General features: G+C 54.3%; 4 protein-coding genes across 4 annotated transcripts; 2 read left to right on the top strand and 2 right to left on the bottom strand.

Moving 5' to 3' along the window:
• Window positions 1-2,520: 2,520 nt before the first annotated feature.
• CCMA1212_000165 (ATP synthase subunit 9) lies at window positions 2,521-3,250 on the top strand (the record flags this gene model as incomplete). The annotated part of the gene is made up of 3 exons (XM_073697647.1): window positions 2,521-2,729; window positions 2,863-3,179; window positions 3,245-3,250. Exons 1-3 carry the CDS (start codon window positions 2,621-2,623, stop codon window positions 3,248-3,250), a joined length of 432 nt encoding a protein of 143 aa, XP_073563951.1. The 5' UTR covers window positions 2,521-2,620.
• Window positions 3,251-5,645: 2,395 nt separating this feature from the next.
• On the bottom strand, window positions 5,646-8,972 carry CCMA1212_000164 (Exosome complex exonuclease rrp6; the record flags this gene model as incomplete). The annotated part of the gene is made up of 6 exons (XM_073697646.1): window positions 5,646-7,008; window positions 7,066-7,256; window positions 7,312-7,645; window positions 7,714-7,913; window positions 7,970-8,364; window positions 8,966-8,972. 6 exons carry the CDS (start codon window positions 8,970-8,972, stop codon window positions 5,646-5,648), a joined length of 2,490 nt encoding a protein of 829 aa, XP_073563952.1.
• A 1,298-nt stretch (window positions 8,973-10,270) lies between these two features.
• On the top strand, window positions 10,271-12,058 carry CCMA1212_000163 (Alpha,alpha-trehalose-phosphate synthase; the record flags this gene model as incomplete). The annotated part of the gene is made up of 2 exons (XM_073697645.1): window positions 10,271-10,683; window positions 10,764-12,058. The coding sequence occupies exons 1-2, from the start codon at window positions 10,371-10,373 to the stop codon at window positions 12,056-12,058; spliced, it is 1,608 nt and encodes a 535-aa protein (XP_073563953.1). The 5' UTR covers window positions 10,271-10,370.
• Window positions 12,059-12,719: 661 nt separating this feature from the next.
• On the bottom strand, window positions 12,720-15,351 carry CCMA1212_000162 (Vacuolar import and degradation protein; the record flags this gene model as incomplete). The annotated part of the gene is made up of 2 exons (XM_073697644.1): window positions 12,720-15,130; window positions 15,333-15,351. 2 exons carry the CDS (start codon window positions 15,349-15,351, stop codon window positions 12,720-12,722), a joined length of 2,430 nt encoding a protein of 809 aa, XP_073563954.1.
• Window positions 15,352-17,829: the final 2,478 nt, after the last annotated feature.

The raw sequence follows: 17,829 nt of genomic DNA, 5'->3' as shown, positions 1-17,829 counted from the left end.
CATCCGCTCAACTGCCCTTGCAAAGCACTTCCCCGCGACAACTAAGAAGAGTGATTGAGAGCCCATTCCGAATCAGGTAAAGCATTCACCTCATCACAACAAGCTGCCTGACTCGTCGCGTGGCTAAAGTCAAGGCAATGGGGAAATGCAGCAGAACAGAGCAGGAATTGCCGGCAGTGGAAACAAATTCGTCGGAGTGAGAAGCAGTGCTAATGTATACCTGACGGAATTCGCACGTCCTGTCATCATCAGCGGCTGTACGGATATGGGAGCCCGCAATGCATTCTGCTGGAAATGCGTCATTTTGCGACGTTTTTCTTCCCTTGTTGCACGTCGCGATAATACCCAAAGAAAGGGCTTCATGGCCCTGGTGACGCGACTAGGGGTGGGACCCTGATTGCTGCCTCTGCACGCTGAGTAGCGAGGCTCGCTCCGGCTCGTTTGGAAAAAATTTTCGCAGCCCGCCATCGGCTTGACCTCCGTTCATTTTAGGCCGAGCAGCCGGGCATCCTTGGTGGTCACCGCCGGGCCATGCAACCCCCTGCCATTGAGTCGTAGCTGCGGCACGGAGGCGCGAATAGCGGCGGCAACAGCGCTGCGAGATGGTGTTGGGCGTCCTGCTCCCATTGGGCACACCGCGGCGCTGGGAACGACGGCGAGATTGAGTTGAAAGCTCAGCTATCGTCCAGGGCGCGTCATGCTACAAGGTAGCAGCGGCAGGGCTCGGCAGTCAACGTTCCATGGCATGCTGCATTCGGATTGCTGGTCTTCGTCGAGCTGGGTGTTGCTGTGATCGCCATCGAGTACCATTCGGCTCATCATCGTGCATCGGGGTCTGTACCGAACAACTTGACCGAATACCACGACAGGTAGACGGCAGGTGGTAGGACGGGCGGAAGGGCGAACGGAGCTCGGTATTAGACGTCGCACGTACGAAGTGTTCGGTACTGAGGCTCGTAGTATGCGGGAGGTGTTTTGCTGTGAGACCCGAGCAAAGAACAAGGTCACCCTGCCGGCTGCCATCGCATCGCTGGAAGGGGGGTCGGCACACATCCATCACGATGTGATGTGTCTGCGGCAGGGCTGGCTGGACATTACACCAGATCATTCAAAGAGTAGGGACAAAGACAAGCGGCAGGAATACGGCTTCCCTTTTATACCGCCGCGCAAACTCTGCTTCTTGCGTGCAATGGAAGAGTCACCAGGGGTCTGACGACAGCTCGAGCCTCGAGCACTCGAGCATGAGCTGTGACTCCCCGTCTCCATCCTTATCTCAATGGCATCAGCTGCTTCCAGAAACACATGTCGTGTACTCGTCCTCGAGGTATAGACCAGTGTCCAAGTTGACTGGCTGCAGCTCTGCGGCCATCCTGGCGATACTTTACACCCATGTACCGGGCATCTCTCTCTCTCTCGTCTTCTTCACACCCCTCCCAGCGTCTATCCTCACGCTCGGTCAGGCAAGCAGTGCAATCAAGGCCCGGCAAACCCTTGCAGGTCCACCCACGTGTCAGGCACTCAATTCTATGCCTCTTTCTTCCCTGAGCGTAGCACCCATACCGTACGAGTATAGCAGTAAAACTCGCAGCAGCAACGTGCTCGTGTCGTCTTGTTCGCACCCGTCGCCATGACGCCAAGTGGGGCGTGGGGGCTTGAGCCAGCGAGCCTCATCCAGTCGTACAACTTCATGCTATCTGAACGCGGCAAAAATTCTGTTGTCCGATAAGTCGATCCTGATATAGGAGTCCCAGAGACCGTGCCTGGGCGCCATTTTTTCTTCATGCCTCAGACAACAACAGAGCAGAAAATTTTTCCCGGCCTGCGAGTCCCCCCAGGCAAGTGAAGTCATGGTAGTACAGCTCGGAGCAGCAGTGTGACTTCATCACCAGCCCCGAAGAGCTTCGCTCGCAGCACTCACCTGGAAGAGGCGGGTTTGTATTGTCGTAGAGCATCTGCTTGGTGGTGGTGGTAATGGCCATCTGTTTGGTCCGATTAAGGTTCGCACCAATGACTGTTGCCGTGCGGCCAGTCAACCGCCTTCGATGGAAGCCAATGGCTTGTTTGGCCAAACGTCAATGGCCACAGGCCAGCCGCTCTGCTCTTCACTGGAATGAATGCCGGCGCCTTCAAGGTTTTGGCGGTCTCGCAGACGGACACAGTAGGTTGAGGACTGTTCAAACAGCTGTCGATTTGAAGCCTGAGGCCGTAAAATCCTCAGCAAGTGCAAAACTTGGAGGAGCTCTCTCTCCTCGGGGCTGCTCGAGTCTGCTGTGAATCCGCACCCGGCTTCCCCCGATTGGACAAGAGGGCCATTGGCGTAATGCTTCGACTGCTGGACACAGATTTGCACCAGAGCTTTCCAGCACAAACCGGTCCTTCGGCCTCAGTCATCCACTGGCTCCGGCGGTGGGAATTTCACTCGTTTGTCCAACATGGCCCCGGCTGACCTCCCTCAATGCCCCTAGGCCAGTTCCCCCAGGTGGGTCCTCTTTTCTTGCCATTCCTCCATCCAGCTCCAGTTCTCTTTCTCTCTCTCTCCTTCTTCCTCCAGACTTGACCTTTGCCTCACTCCATCCATCCCTTCCAGTCCAACCTTCCAATCCCTCCTCAAACCATCACAATGGCCTCCCGCGTCTTTGCTTCCCGTCTGGCTTCCCAGATGGCCACCAAGGCTGCCCGCCCTGCCATGCGTGCCCCCGTTGCCGCTGCCAAGCGCACCATCACCACCGGTGAGTCGAAGAAAAACTTTTTCCCTCAGCAAATGGAGGTCGGCCTGCGGTGTTTCGATCGGTCATCCAGAAGGGAACCCTTAGCAAAGCTCAATTGACGAGCTCAACATGCTGACATGAATCCGTCGTAAAGGCAGCCCCATGCAGGCCATGAAGCGCCAGACCATCCAGGCTGCTGGCCGCAACGCCTTCCAGGCTCAGCGCCGTGCCTACTCTTCCGAGATCGCCCAGGCCATGGTTGAGGTCTCCAAGAACTTGGGTATGGGTTCTTCCGCCATCGGTCTGACTGGTGCTGGTGTTGGTATCGGTGTCGTTTTCGCCGCCCTCATCAACGGTGTTGCCCGCAACCCTGCCCTCCGTGGCCAGCTCTTCTCCTACGCCATTCTGGGTTTCGCTTTCGTCGAGGCTATCGCTCTGTTCGACCTCATGATTGCCCTGATGGCCAAGTTCGTAAGTGTTTCCGAGACCTCGTTCACAACGTCCAGCCCAGTCGAGTCTGACCAATTGCCCTGCAGACCTAAATTGCCTCTCGAGAGACGGGAAAAGCTCCGGCCGGTGGATGGAGCAACTAATATAAGGGGACGACGTTGGACCGTCCGCCATTTGGAGTTTGATGGTTTGTCAAATGCAATTGGAGTGCCAACGTGCACGGAAAAAACAAGGAAGTGCATCATAGACGGTGTTAGAGGTTGGGGAACGTGGTCATCGACGAAAATGGTGTCCTATGTCTCGATAGATCTTGGGGAAAGCCCATCCTGCTCCCTCGTGGAGTCGATTGTAAAATAAAAAAAAGCCTCAATTCATCCCGCCCCCTTCAATGTCGAAGGGCTCTGACATGCTCACTCTGCGACTGGCTATTGACGTCGAGAATGACATCCGTCTCACAAATGCCGGTCCATCTTGATCATTCGCAGCACTGCATGCCAATGCTTGACTGTTGATTCTCCTGGTCATTGCTTCATCCGGTCGCCAATGGCTTCATCGCCACAAAAGGCTAAACAACTCAGGCTCTGTGAGTAGAGAGCTCTTGCCATGCGCAATGGGCTGCAATCATACAGGCAAGCAGCTCGCGGCAACGCTGTATTTTTTCTCCATTTTCACCAACTTGGTGAGACCTGAGGGCTGTGTGTGCGTGATATATCGACCAAGGTGTCCACAGACTGAAGAAAGCATTTGCTCCACACGGTGTCAAAGTGCCTCTGGCGGGGGAGGGGTTTCCCTTGTGCTTCACTCAAAGCTGACGTGATTTGCTTCCATGAAAAATGGTGGCCTTTTGGTGAACCGGTGGATCTAGAAGAGATGGGAGAGAGCGCGAGTCTTGTGCCCCATAGTGGATCAGGCGTTTGAGCTTGGGATCATATATAGGAGAATGCCTCTGTTGACCAGCGTCTGTCCACACATGACTTGATACAACCAGAGAGTGCATGATTCTTCAGGCGCGTGCTGCCATGCCTTTCACCGGCTTGAAAAGGTGTGCGCTCGTCGTCTAGACAGGCATAACGAGTAGCTCATCGAAATATCCCAGGCTCGATTTTCCTTCACGGACGAGACATGCGCCTGCGCCTTGGATTCCAGGCTTTCTTCACAACTCGCAGCATCCAGCTCCATGCACTTCAGCCGGCTGATATGAAGCTTCCTGGTGAAATCGAAGCCATGACCTCGGACTCCTGGTGACTTTGGTAATCTTCTCGGCTTGGAGCGGCTTGAAACTGACATGGACCATACAAGGAGTCGTGGGGTCCCTTCGACATTGGAGCGTCGTCTCAGCATAAGACTCCTCTCAACATATCAGATATGATGTTGCCGTCTTGGGTCCCAGGCCGGTTGGAAGAATCACACACTCGTGTACTGGAGCGCTGTCCCGTTGGCGATCAAGTGCCCGCACGATATTCTGGAGCGGACTCGGATTCATTTCTGGGCACTTCAGCAAACAGACTGCGTCGCTCTTCACTCATGGAATACTCACAGGCAGCCAACGCGCCGCCGGTATGCGTGCCCATCCTGGTCAGAGGAGTCAAATATCCTTGCCGTCGTGGCCCTTCTCGCATATCGCAATCATTCAGCATTGAGGTCGGAAGATGCGTGACGAAGGCACAAATCAGCAAGAGGGAAAAGGAAAATGAAAAGTGAACAAGACATGGCAGTCGCGATGCTCTTCCCCTCACGATTCCCCCTCACGGGTCACATGACCTCTCCTGATGAAGATGCAACGACGACGTTACATCAGCCGTTGTAAGCTGGGGTTCCCGGGAAGGATATCATCTGCTGATTTCCCCATTGAAAACAAAGGACATGGATGTTTTGGTTCAGTTGGGTGGTGTTGCGGCGAGAGGCGAGCTTGGAGTGCTGTCAAGGTTGCTATAGGCTGTTGGCGCGATTGAGTTCACGCCATGGCTTGACGTTGCCGAAGCCACCAGCTAATTACTTGTAACTACTAGGACTGCCTGGTTACTGTTCTATAAGTCAAGTGCGGATATTATAAGGATATACAGATCTTATGTTATAGAAATGGCAAAAATGGCAGATAATGCAAAGATCGGGGAGATTTAGAAGGGAAATGATGAGATAGAAATTGAACGTCATCATCGGACAACATCAGGCCACTGCAAGGCTTGATCAGTGAAGCTGGCCTACAACGTCAATGTAGTCAACTGTGCGATACGTGATTCTCGCCGCATATAGTTGACCGAGACAGAGTACACTAATCTGGAATTCCTCTCAGGGAGTACATCTGTCACAAGTGCAGGTATTCACATCAAGCTTCGCCTATATCAAACAATGCCTCAAGCAATCAGTTTGTCCAAATTGGAAGCTCTTGAATAGCTCCAGAGTTCAATTACGTACAACGCCGTCCCCTCCCTGTACTCCCAATCGAGAGCTAATCTATGCTTGTAACCAACGGCCAGCCCAACCCATTCACTTCTTGAACGTAGCACTCCTCTCGCCCCTGATCGGGGGCATCCGTCTTGCCGGTTTGATCTCGTCGTCACCCGTCTTCGCATATGGGTCAAACACCTTCTTCTTGTCCTCGGGAGCCGCCGCCCTGGCATCATCCCTCTTGGCGTGAAGGACGGATGCTGCTTTGCTGTAGTCGAAAGGAACAGCCTGGTACTTGGCGCGATCTCCCGCGCCCGCCTGCTGTTGCTGAGTCTTGCGCTGCGCTTTGCGGGCAAGCTTCTCCTCTTGCCGCTTGGTACGGAGCTCCAAGTGCTGCTGCTCCTGAGCCATCTTGGCTTCTTCTCGCTTCCTCCTCTTCTCCAGCTTCTTTGCCTTCTTCGCCGCCTTGGGAGGTGGCTCTTCGGCCTCAACTTCAATGACAGCGTTGCTGTCTCTGCTATCGTCCTCCATCTCTTCATCATTGTCGGAAGCCGACTCACCTTCACTTGGCGAGGGCTCGGCGTTTTCAATGGCTTCGGACTTTCTCTTCTGCCCTCTCCGCAGGGTAAATTCTTCATCCTTTTCCATCTCAGGAGGGGGGGCTGGCTCCTTCACGGGTTCTTCCGCTGGGGCAGGCTCGGCAACAGGCACGAAGTCTGTGATATCCTCGACAAACCGTTGCCAAGGGAAGGGGAAGTAGTCTTCTTGCACACTGACGGCTTCCTTCGCTCCATCCCATCGCGAACTCACAGCGACGTCTCCAAAGAGCTGCGAGCGCGGCATTTTGACCGCTACGGCTGCTTCCTCCAGCTTCAGGCTTGCATCTTGTGTTTTCGTTGCTCGGGGCGCTGCAGCATTTTGCCTTGATGACGCCGGATCGCGAGATGTGAAAAACTGCAGCAGAGTCGGTCCACCCTGTGCCTTTAGCTCCTGGATCTGGCTCCAGATCTCGTTGACCCGAGATCGGGCCAGAGCAGCAGTGAGTGGCAGCAGGCTGTGAAGAGCTTTGGCATCTGGAGGATTGGCGCGCGCAATGTCGGTCAGATTGTTTGTGCCCAGCACGAAGTTGGGATTTTCATCTTCCGCGCGCGCAGTCACGTCTCGCCACTTCCAGAGCGCTCTGAAAACAGCAAACTGCTCACTCTTGTAGGCCAAGTGCGAGTTTTTCAGGACGAAGTTGTACCAGCCTCTGGACCCTTCACCCGTCTCTTCGTTGAACTCGGGATGCTCATGGCGTGACAGGGAGAGCTCTCGCGATTTCTCCAGCACACGGCCAATGAGATCTTTATCGGGGTCGCTGCGGTCCGATACCTGAACCAGATCGTTTCGAATTTTGTCGTAGATGTAAAGGAGGAAGTGGGTATCTGAGCGGGCATAGAAGAGCATCTCTTCAGGGATGGGCCTAAACGGCATTAGCATGAACCACGGTAACATAGAGCATGAACTTGTTGCATCATACCGTATTCTCCAATCGGCCAATTGGTATCGCTTGTCAGCATCGAAATTGACAAACTTGGATAAGAGGAAAGCCAAGCTTCTGCTAGAGTAATGCAGAGCATCGCTTGCGAAGAATGTGTCGAAGAGGCCATTGACGTAGAGCCCAAGGTCTCGCTGAAGCCATACCATGTCCATGTACGCACCATGAAATACCTATGAGGGACGTAAGTAAGAAGGCAGAGCCCCCCCTAACTGGCGGGATGCTCACCTTTACAATGGTCGGGTCGGCGAATACTTCGTTGAGCACTTGGAGCTTGTGACGCCAGGGCTTCAGCGTATCAACGATCCAATCTTTTTCTCGGGTGCTGATCTGCAGCAGGGACACAAGGCCGACGTATGTTCTGAAATCGTGGTGCTCCAAGTCAACCGCAATTTCCTTTGCTTGTTTCAGCTCCTGGAGCATGTCGACAACCCCTTCGTATGTATCAACCCACGTGGCTGAGGTCGTCTCGACTGGTTGGGGCGGTATGGGGTCGAGTACTTGGAAGACCCGGTCGGGGTATTGCATAGCCAAGATCTCTGGTTCGTACGGATGCTTATATCTGGAGAGAAGACGCAGCTGTTAGTGAGGGAACTGAGGACGCGGCGAAGCAAAATCTGGCACGCTTACTGAGTCGTTCCATTGTCCCCGACGAATGTGACCAGGCTGTCTTCAAGAGACACCTTGGCGTGCGGTTTCTCCGTCAACAGGGGCTTCCATGGTCCATTGGGAAAGTTGTTCGGCGGGATCTCAAACTCCAACTGCGGCTTCTTGACGTTGGCGTTGCGAACAACTTTGCTCGTGGATTTGGCTTGCTTTGTCTTGGAATTCTACAAATAATGGGATCAGAAATAGTGTCAACAGCAGCCATCTGGAGTCGCCTTACGGAATCCGAGTCTCCATTCTCTCTCTGCTTGATCAGCCCCGTGTATTCATCTAGGGCCCGGTCCGCCTTCTCCAGCACGGAGTCCACGACATCCACCACTTTGCGCCAGTTCATGTCGACATCTTCGGGGTCTTCCAGCTTGGGCGCCTTGACTCCACAGGCCTTGGCGGCCGAGCCCAGTAACCGCGTCGAGAGGTCGAGAATGCGCGACGTCTGGTCGTCGAGCTGCTCGGCAACGTCTGGGTTGACGGTTCGCTGGAAGGCCAGGTCGTGGGACGCGATGCGATTGGCGGACTTGATGGTGGAGATGAGGGCCTTTTGGATGCCCTCCTGGAGGGAATTGAAGTCCTGCGACGAGTCCATGGCGATGCGCGGCTCCCCCCGAGGCGACAGGGCTGCTGGGATGATGAGGTTGATGAGGCTGTCGCCGCCGCGATGGATATTGAATGAAAATTACGGCCCTTGCTACGGGTTGAGATTCTTATCGATAACAAAAAGTTGTAGGTTCGCGTTTCCAGCAGGAGGAAAAGTGGGTAAATGAGGTACGGAGTCCGGAGTACCTGTCGAGGTGCCGAGCAGCTTCAGCCTGGAAGGTCTCCGGTACTTGGACCACCAGGAGTGCACTTGGAAGCTGTCCAGAGGGCGGTGCGTTTTTGCATTTCTTTTGAGGCATCCGTTTCTCTCAAGCCATGTGCTTCAATTGCACCAGGGCACTTGATGAGCGATATCAAAGCCATCAGCACTCGATCAGGTGCCGGATAATACGCATAACTCAACACCCGTCTATGTCTGGACGAGTAGCTTTAAGGTAACCTGAGCAATAGAAACCACATGTAACATCTCGCGCAAACGGACAGGATTTGAAGCCTCCAGCTCATCATGTGGGCTATTTGGTACCACCGTCCCTTTGTCGGCCATGTGAAAACCCATCGGCAAAAATACTTGGAAAAGCCATGCCAGCTGCAGGGAATAACTTGGAACACGAAAGAAGCTTACTTTGCATCCCGACTTTTCTCGCCCAGCCCGCAGCACCCAACACAAGGGATTCGTACAGTACTACCTCCTAGTAGATACCTACCTACCACTGTTGACATACTCCGTATTAGATGCCTCAGACTCTGCTTCGCTCCGGTCGACCCAAGCTGTCGAGACAAGAAGCATTTGCGCAATCCAGTGTCATGCATGGCCATTCTGGAATCACTCATTGGCCAGCGCCCAAATCAGGAACTGCCTGGTACCTTGGGTATCTGGCGTTGCCCCCATGCCTGACGCTTGATACTGTATCCGTCCAGCCTGCAGTGGAATTTTCCGGGCCTTGTCCACGGCAGCCCCATAGCGTTGACGTCAATAAGGCAAGGTTCAATCATTGTTGGCTGCTTGACACGGCACCCGAGTAAGGTACCTGTAAGAATCCGGGCATCGCACGAAAAGCATGCCGTTATTATGTTTTCATCGCATCAGAGTTTGCTCTGCCTGTTCCCGCTTCGAGATCGCTGATCGCTGATCGCTGATCGGACTGTTTGCTCCGTTCCTTACACAGGCACAATTGGGCCAGTTTCCAGATGGCGAGTGTCGTCGGGCTTTTCTGAAGTGCTGTAGGTAGGCGGTAATTAAGGTACGGCTTGCCGCAGAGGCAGCTTGCTGCCCATGGAAGATAACGTAGGCAAGGTGCTGCCAGGTACATACCCAACATGCAGAGAAGAAGAATATCCCTCACCACCGTTGCAGACTTGCGAGGCCTTGGAGAGATGACGAGCCTCCATCAATGGCTGCGGCCGGCCTTGTGTGCCTTGTGTGACTGCGTCAGGGAGCTGTAATGCAGCGTGCCTTCAGGCCTCGAGCGTGCGCTAAGACGCCCGTAGCCCCGGGCAATAGCCGCTAACCACAGGGCCCCAACAGCTGCCCCTCCCCCTCCTCTGGCTGTAGCGCTGCGTGGCTGCCCCTCCTCTGGTAGCTGCGAGGCGGATCGTATAAGAATCAAGGCTCCAGTAAGCTTTTAAGCAGCGCCATCATATTGATTCCCATCCCGAACGCGAAGCCGCAATCTTGGTCCACCTCCTCTGATTCCATTTTCTACCGCGTGCTTTCAGGTAACAAACACCGACTCGCGTCAAGGTCCTCTCGTCCGCCCGTCGAGGTGTTGCGATTGCGTCTCCGCGATAAACGACTGCCATATACATACAACAGGCCGCCTAGCCGGAGCATTTTTGCGTCGCTCAGCTTGTCGTCATCCCGAAGCCATCAACGAAGCCGGACGGTCGTCGCCACGCTTCTTCTGGCTAGCTGTTGGACGCCCAAAGAGCCTCACCTAACGAAACCATTTACGCAGCCTGAATAAGAGCTGAATCTCGAGGAACGAGCTGCGATACACAAACTCTTGCAGCCGATCAAGAACCACACAATGCCTGCTGCTGTTGGATCAAGCGGAGAGGCCGCCAACTCTGGCCGCCTCCTCCTCCTTTCAAACCGCCTTCCCATCACCATCAAGCGCTCCGACGATGGAAGCTACAGCTTCTCCATGTCGTCGGGCGGTCTCGTCACCGGCCTCAGTGGCCTCAGCAAAACGACCAGCTTTCAGTGGTATGGATGGCCCGGCCTCGAGGTGCCCGAAAACGAAATCGAGGGCATGAAGAAGCGCCTCAAGGACGAGTACGGCGCCCATCCCGTATTCATCGATGATGAGCTCGCAGACAGACATTACAACGGCTTTGCCAGTGAGTTTCCCCCCTTTTCCGTCTCTTGGCTGTATCTACGTCGAGTGACGTCGCTGACTTGTGCAATTCCCTCGCCTCAGACTCCATCCTGTGGCCACTCTTCCACTACCACCCCGGTGAAATCACCTTTGACGAATCTGCGTGGGCAGCGTACCAGGAAGTCAACCGCCTCTTTGCCAAGACGGTCATCAAGGATGTGCAGGACGGCGATCTTATCTGGGTTCACGACTACCACCTGATGCTGCTGCCGCAGATGCTTCGAGAGGAGATTGGCAACACCAAGAAGGACGTCAAGATTGGCTTCTTCCTCCACACCCCTTTCCCCAGCAGCGAGATCTATCGGATTCTCCCTGTGCGAGAGGCCCTGCTGACCGGTCTCCTCGATTGCGACCTCATTGGCTTCCACACGTACGACTACGCTCGCCACTTCCTCAGCAGCTGCTCCCGAATCCTCGATACTCCCACCACCCCCAACGGCGTCGACTGGAACGGCCGCTTCGTTACTGTCGGAGCCTTCCCCATCGGCATCGATCCCGAAAAGTTTGTCGAGGGCCTCCAGAGGCCAAAGGTCCAGGAGCGCATTGCCACGCTCAAGCGCAAGTTTGAGGGCGTCAAGCTGATTGTCGGTGTCGACCGTCTCGACTACATCAAAGGCGTGCCCCAGAAGCTGCATGCTCTCGAGGTGTTCTTGACAGAGCACCCCGAGTGGATCGGCAAGATCGTTCTGGTCCAAGTCGCCGTCCCGTCCCGGCAAGACGTGGAAGAATACCAGAACCTCCGCGCCGTGGTCAACGAGCTCGTCGGACGCATCAACGGCAAGTTCGGCACCATCGAGTTCATGCCCATCCACTTCCTGCACCAGTCCGTCTCCTTTGAGGAGCTCACGGCTCTCTACGCCGTCTCAGACGTGTGTCTCGTCTCCTCCACGCGCGACGGCATGAACCTCGTCTCGTACGAGTACATTGCCACGCAGCGCGAGCGACACGGCGTCATGATCCTCAGCGAGTTCACCGGCGCCGCCCAGTCCCTCAACGGAAGCCTCATCGTCAACCCCTGGAACACGGAGGAGCTCGCCAACGCCATCCACGACGCCGTCACCATGAGCCCCGAACAGCGCGAGGCCAACTACCGCAAGCTCGAGCGCTACGTCTTCAAGTACACGAGCGCCTGGTGGGGAGCCAGCTTCGTGGCCGAGATGACGCGCCTCAACGCGGAGAACACGCAGCCCAAGACGTTGCGCAACATTGCCGGCGCCGTCGCCGGCGTCGGCCAAAAGGTGAAGCAGGCGGCCCAGGGCGCAACGGAATTGGTAACGGGCGGCGAGCAGCAGCAGCAGCAGCAGCCTCCTGCCGAAGCGCCCGGAGCGTCTGAGTAAAAGGGGGGGTTGATGGGGCTGTTGCCATTATCGTCATCGTTATATATATTTTCTTTGGACAAAGTTTGCGGGCTGTTTCTTTTCATTCGAATGGATGGTTTCATGGTAAGCCCAGGGGCGTCTTTTTCATTCATCTGTGTTTTACGACGGACGCTGGGTTAGCGAATAAGAAAATAAAAGTATATGAAGGGTCTTCTTGTCTTGAATCACGTCTCAATGGCCACTTTCCCATTGCTACTCTTTGTGCGAATGCAAGTTCAACTGGTGAGAAACTTTTCTTTCACAGCTCGTTCATCGACTCGGGGTCACGAAAGTGGCGTCATAGGGCAAACACCTGGTTTCATACCAACTCATGGCTTGTATATTCACCGGTTTGATCAGGCACTCTGCATACATACAGGTATCTAGGCGAAATAACAATAGTCAAATCTTGAGGAGAAAAAAAAGCATCGTAAAGCCCAGGAAACTCCCATCCCCCCGAAAATCGCAGCAGAAAATCAACCTATGGTATCCCATCATCATCATCGTCGTCGTCGTCGTCGTCCCATCCTTCCCATCCTTCCCATCCGTTTTCCTTCAATGTCCTCCTTCATATTCTTCTTAAAAAAGATTGTCCTCTCGAGCGTTTCATCAAAAGACGTACATCTACACAAACCCCCCTCTAATAAGGCGACTCCACAATGTCATCCCGTCCCAGCTTATACTGCCCACTTTTGCCCGTGCTGATACGTCCCCCAGACTTGCGTCCGCTACCGAGCAGCCGGACATCGCCCATGATGCTTTCGCGCGTAGGCATCTTGAGGCTCTGCTTGGCAACCATGTTGACCTCGTTGGGCAGAGCCACAATGACGTTCTTGTCGGAGCCGAACTTGAAGTCGTCGGCCATGACCTTCTCCTCGTACCGCTTGATCTTGTACGGCGTCTTCTGGCCGCGGACGATGCGCTTGAGGTTCCACTCAATAATGTAAGGCCCCGACGCGGTGATGATACTCGTCTCTTCCGCGCCCTCACCAGTGTTGAACTTGGCAGGCGTGAAAGACACCGGCAGGCCAGTCTCGTGGTAGAACTGGGCAACGTGCTCGGGCGACAGGGCCAGTCGACGCGGCCGAGGCTTCGAGTCGGCGGCAAAGGGCTTTTCGAAACCAAGCTTTCCCTCGTTCTTTCCGTCATGCTGTTGAGCATCGACAAGGAGAAGATAGTTCTTGGTGGTTCCCAAGATCCATCGGCCATCCGCTGAAACATCCATGCCGATGATGGGGTCGCCGAGCGCAGGGAGCTGTGTCTTGGCTCGGATTCCGAGACGGTCAAACAGGCGAATGTCACCCTTGTTGCTGGCCACGGCGATGTAGCCCTTCTCGGTGGTGGCGACGGAGGAGAAGTCGTTCTTTGAGGCGTATTGCTTCAGCTCTGAATCGACAATCTTGTTGCCCGCCTGGCGAGGGTCGACTCGGAAAAGGGCGTTGTGAGAAATGCCAAGGAATGTCTGTTCGCCCGTCATCTGGGCAAACTTGTTCTCCGGAGCGAACGTCGTGACGGGAATGTCATCGTGGACGTTCCACTCGTCGACGACCTTGCCGTATTCAATGTCCATGCGGTAGAGTTTGTTCGGATCCACGTCGTTTTGCATGATGAGATCTCTGTCCTCCTTGTGGAGCATGACCTTCTTGGGGTTCATCAATTTGCCTCCGGGAGTGGTCACCTTGGAAATGTTGGTCGAAAACTTGAGATGGTTATCCGGCGTATGAGTAAAGACGCCAATCTTGGACCCGCGAACAACAAAGGAGCGGTCGTATTTGTAGCCCACGGCAAGCTGGGAGTTTACGTCTCCATCAGCCCTCTCCTGTCGCTCTTCGTCCTCGTCCTCGTCGTCTTCATATCGTCCGCGGTCATCCTCTGCGTCTTCGTAGTCCTCCTCGGTTTCTTCTTCTTCTTCTTCCTCATCCGCCGGCGGCGCGTCTTCCATGGCGAGGTCATTGAATGCATCCAAGACATATTCGCGCTCCTTCTCCTGAATCTTCTTCCACTTGGTCTCATTCAGTCTCTCCCAGATGGCCTGCATCACCGCTTCCTGGAACTTCTCCAGTGTTGGTTGGTCTTTGAAACGGATGAGCCAAGACCTCCCCGTCCCATCCTCTGACCAGTGGTTGAAGATGAAGGACAGATGCTCAAAATCGAACACGGGATTGAACTCGGGGGTGACGGGAGTGCCGAGGATGGATTTCCCGGCTGCATCGATCTGCAGCCAATACTCCCATTTTCCGACTTCGGAAACCGTGACAATGACGGAGTCCTCAACCTGGGAGAAGTGGCCAGCTTGAGGGTCGTACAGATGCAACTCGCCAGAGACGGCAGCATAGATCTCAAGGGGCGTGGGAGCAGCTTTTGCTCCCTGGGGCTGCTGGGGCGCTTCGACCTCTCTCGATTGCTCTGCCGCAGGTTCGGACTGGGCCGGGAGAGCGGCGGTTCTCTTGGCGAACATGTCGTCGATGGATTCGATCGACCTGGCAAGAGTCGGGCTATGGATTGGGCTGGCGGGAGGGATGGGTTGCTCCTCGGGGAACTCAAACTGCCTGAAGTCCTCTTCCGAGGCCGTCGTGTGCGGCTTGCGATACTTTCGCTCGTACTGGCACTCCTGCGCCGTGCGAAGGAAGCGCTTGACCTCGGCAGGTGTGACGACGCGGTCGCACACAAACTCGTACAGGTCGCCGCTGTCGCCGCTCAGGTCTTTCCAGGCGAGGACGGTCTCGTCGCCGCCCTCCCGAATCTCAATGCGGAAGCGCAGAGACTCGTCGAGCAGAAACGTCTTTTCGTCGCGTTCGCCTACGAGCGCGTCGATCTCGGCGTCCTCTCCTTCTTCGTCGGCGAGCAGCTCAGCTTCTCCTTCCTCGAAGACGCGCTGCACGACGAGCTGGTATTGGTAGTCTTGGTTGGTTCGCCGGATGCGAATGGCAGAATCCTTGAAGATGAGCTCTGAGTAGCCCTTTGGCGACAGAGGTCGGACAAGGTAGAGCTGGCCCTGGGGGAGCTCGATGAGGGATTCCTGCGCAGCTGAGCCGAAAATCAGCTTGCCAACTGTTGGGGGTGACTGTTAGCGAGAGAGATGTCTATGCGTACATGAGAAAAGACAAAGGGACAGGAAGAGAGGTAGCGATGGAGGCGAGTCAGGATACGGATAGGTAGGTAGATGATTGGCAGGCTGTTGGTAGGGAAACAGAGCCGCAATGCAGAGTTGGCGCAGGCTACATACAGAAATCGCATTCACGTCTTCACTCACCGTTTCTAAGGACGAACATTCTGGCAGGTGAATTTTGCCTTTTTGCTCTCCAGCAGTCGTCGTTGCTCCTTTCAGTGTTCTGCGGCGTCGCAAGGAGATGCTGGAGGAGGAGAAGAATGACTGGAAGGTAGTTGGACAATGAGTGGGGGAAGGAAAAGAAGGGAAAAAAAAAAAAACAAAAAAAAACAAAGCGTCGTAGCAACGGTTGTCAGGACGAAATTATGGCCTAGTGACCTGTGATCAAGCAGGCCTGGTAATGGACATGGACAGCATGAACAGCACCACAACGCGGCAGATTGATGTGGAAGAGAAGGAGAAGAAAATCGAAGGCGTGAAGAAGCGGTGATTCAGGTGGCTTTTTTGGCGGTTAGAAGAAGAGCAGCAGGCCGGATAGGTTTGATTAGGGGTCTCTGAATCCAAGACTTGCGTGCGTCATCGTGCAAACAAGCTTCAGTTAGTGACCATGCAGCCTGGACCGGTCAAGCAAATTGGAACGCTGCTGTGACTGCAGCGAGTTGAGCGCTGTAAAAGCTGCCCGTGTCGGTGCTGCAAGCCCGCTGAAGTTGGCAGTTGGCAGATGGGATGGAGGGGCAGCGCGGTGATGCGATTGGCTGGCTGCGCCTCGGATCCTTGCCACAGTCCGCCACGTTTTGCCTCCGCTTGGACGAATGTCTGGCTGAGGCTGCACGAGGGACGATGCAGGTACTCGGGATTGATTGCAGGCGTGAGTATATTCACGGTCAGTGCCTGTAACCCGCCTCTGCTGAGGGTAGTTATTTATTGAGTTGGCCTGACAGAACGTCTTGATGGAAGTGTGTTCCCGCTCTTAGCCGCTCTCTAGCAGCGTTCTGCCTATCGTTGCCTGGAGACTGACAAGCCATGGACAAGACAGAGATACTCGACCTACACATACTGCTCTCGTGCGGGATGAACCACCGAACCAGAACTGAAAACTCAATCTATTGGACGGCTACAATACAGAACCCCTAATATACACAGAAACGAACTGCCACTTCGCATGGAAGTGTCATTCACGGGCGTGAACCATTGAGCTTCAGGGTAGCATGCGATACAAGGCGCAGTTCTGGCATCAACTGCAAGTGGCACTGCGTGACCTTGACAAGACACATTAAGACCTCCCAATTTCAACTCATGTGATTGGCGAGATGGCCGAGTTGGTTATGGCGTCAGGTTAAGGCTACCTTAACAAGCAATTCCTGGTGGAGCAATCCGCGTGGGTTCGAGTCCCACTCTCGTCATATCCTTTTTTTTTGTCTTTTTGCCCTTTGATACGATTTCTTTGCTTGCTACCTCAGGGAGTAATAGTGGTCCAAATGCTATGTGTGCACCTGTCATCTGCTGGTATTACGGAAGTAGTTGGACTCGAAGGACCAATGAATTGATAGGCTGGTTTATGACATCGCTTCTCCGCGGACTAGGTACTACCTAGCAGTACTTCTCCTCGCAAGCAGCTTCTTCAACTGTTCGACAACCGCCCTGCAGAGGTTGGTTCCAGCCGTGTATCGCGCAGAGACGTTGTCGTATCCTCTTCAAACTGGAGCCTACAGTCTTGGCAATAGAGATACAAGCATGCCATCAAAACCCACCAGTGTTCGGCTCGCCTAATGCTGCTAGGGGGCGAAGATCGTCTGACGGGGTGGGTAGAGCATCAGGCTCATCCTGGCTCTGAGTAATGTCCAGCCCTTGATGCCCTCCTGCTCGACCCGTTGGATTTTGTTGCCCTCGAAGGGGCTCATGTGGTGATGCGCGAAGATGTATCTTGGTGCAATGGTCAATGACAAGAGTCTTGCATACGTGGCAACTTGGCGTCCGATGTTCCGGCTGATGAGACAAGTTTTCTATTGGCTGAAATAATAAGTCTACATGTTTGCGGCGGCAATCGGAAGATGTGCCGAGAAAGCCAAGAAGTATCCAAGACGATTTGACTAGGAAACCTTTTGTCTTTATTTCTTCCTCCTCACCCTCTTTCTGCAAGTCGTCTCACGCTCGCTTCCTTTGCAGCACCAACCAAGAAGACATCAAGTTCCCCCGTGGCGAGGCTGAAATTTCAAAGGCCCGCAGCTGAAAAGAGGGACTCATTGCTAGTATTGTACAGTACTGTCGTAGATTGCCCTTGCAGTAGCTCATAGGCCTGTGGCCCTAATTACACATTCATAAACAAGTTAATGGTTTTCTTTATATCGGGTCTCAGCATCATAGACGTATGCGCCTTTCAAGACGTTCCGTCATAATGTAATAATCTCGTCCAGTCGCCTCCTTGCTCAAATCGTGCACCACGATCGACTTTGCTGTGTTCGTCGGAGCATACTATCCGCCAACTTGCTCCTTTTTCCCATTTGAGTTGACGTAGGTGAGGAATGCGTGACTGAGTAGAAAGTTCCAGCCCATGTATATAATCAAAAAGGATTGCTTTACTACTGCTACTGAAGCTATCAATAAACCATCATACCTACACCACTTTGAAACAACGGTGAAC

This window comes from Trichoderma ghanense (assembly GCF_004382785.1).
Source record: "Trichoderma ghanense strain CCMA-1212 chromosome Unknown scaffold_0, whole genome shotgun sequence".
Taxonomy (NCBI): Eukaryota; Fungi; Ascomycota; class Sordariomycetes; order Hypocreales; family Hypocreaceae; genus Trichoderma; species Trichoderma ghanense.
Note: the sequence above shows the minus strand (reverse complement) of the source record. Positions and strands in the feature narration are given on the sequence as shown.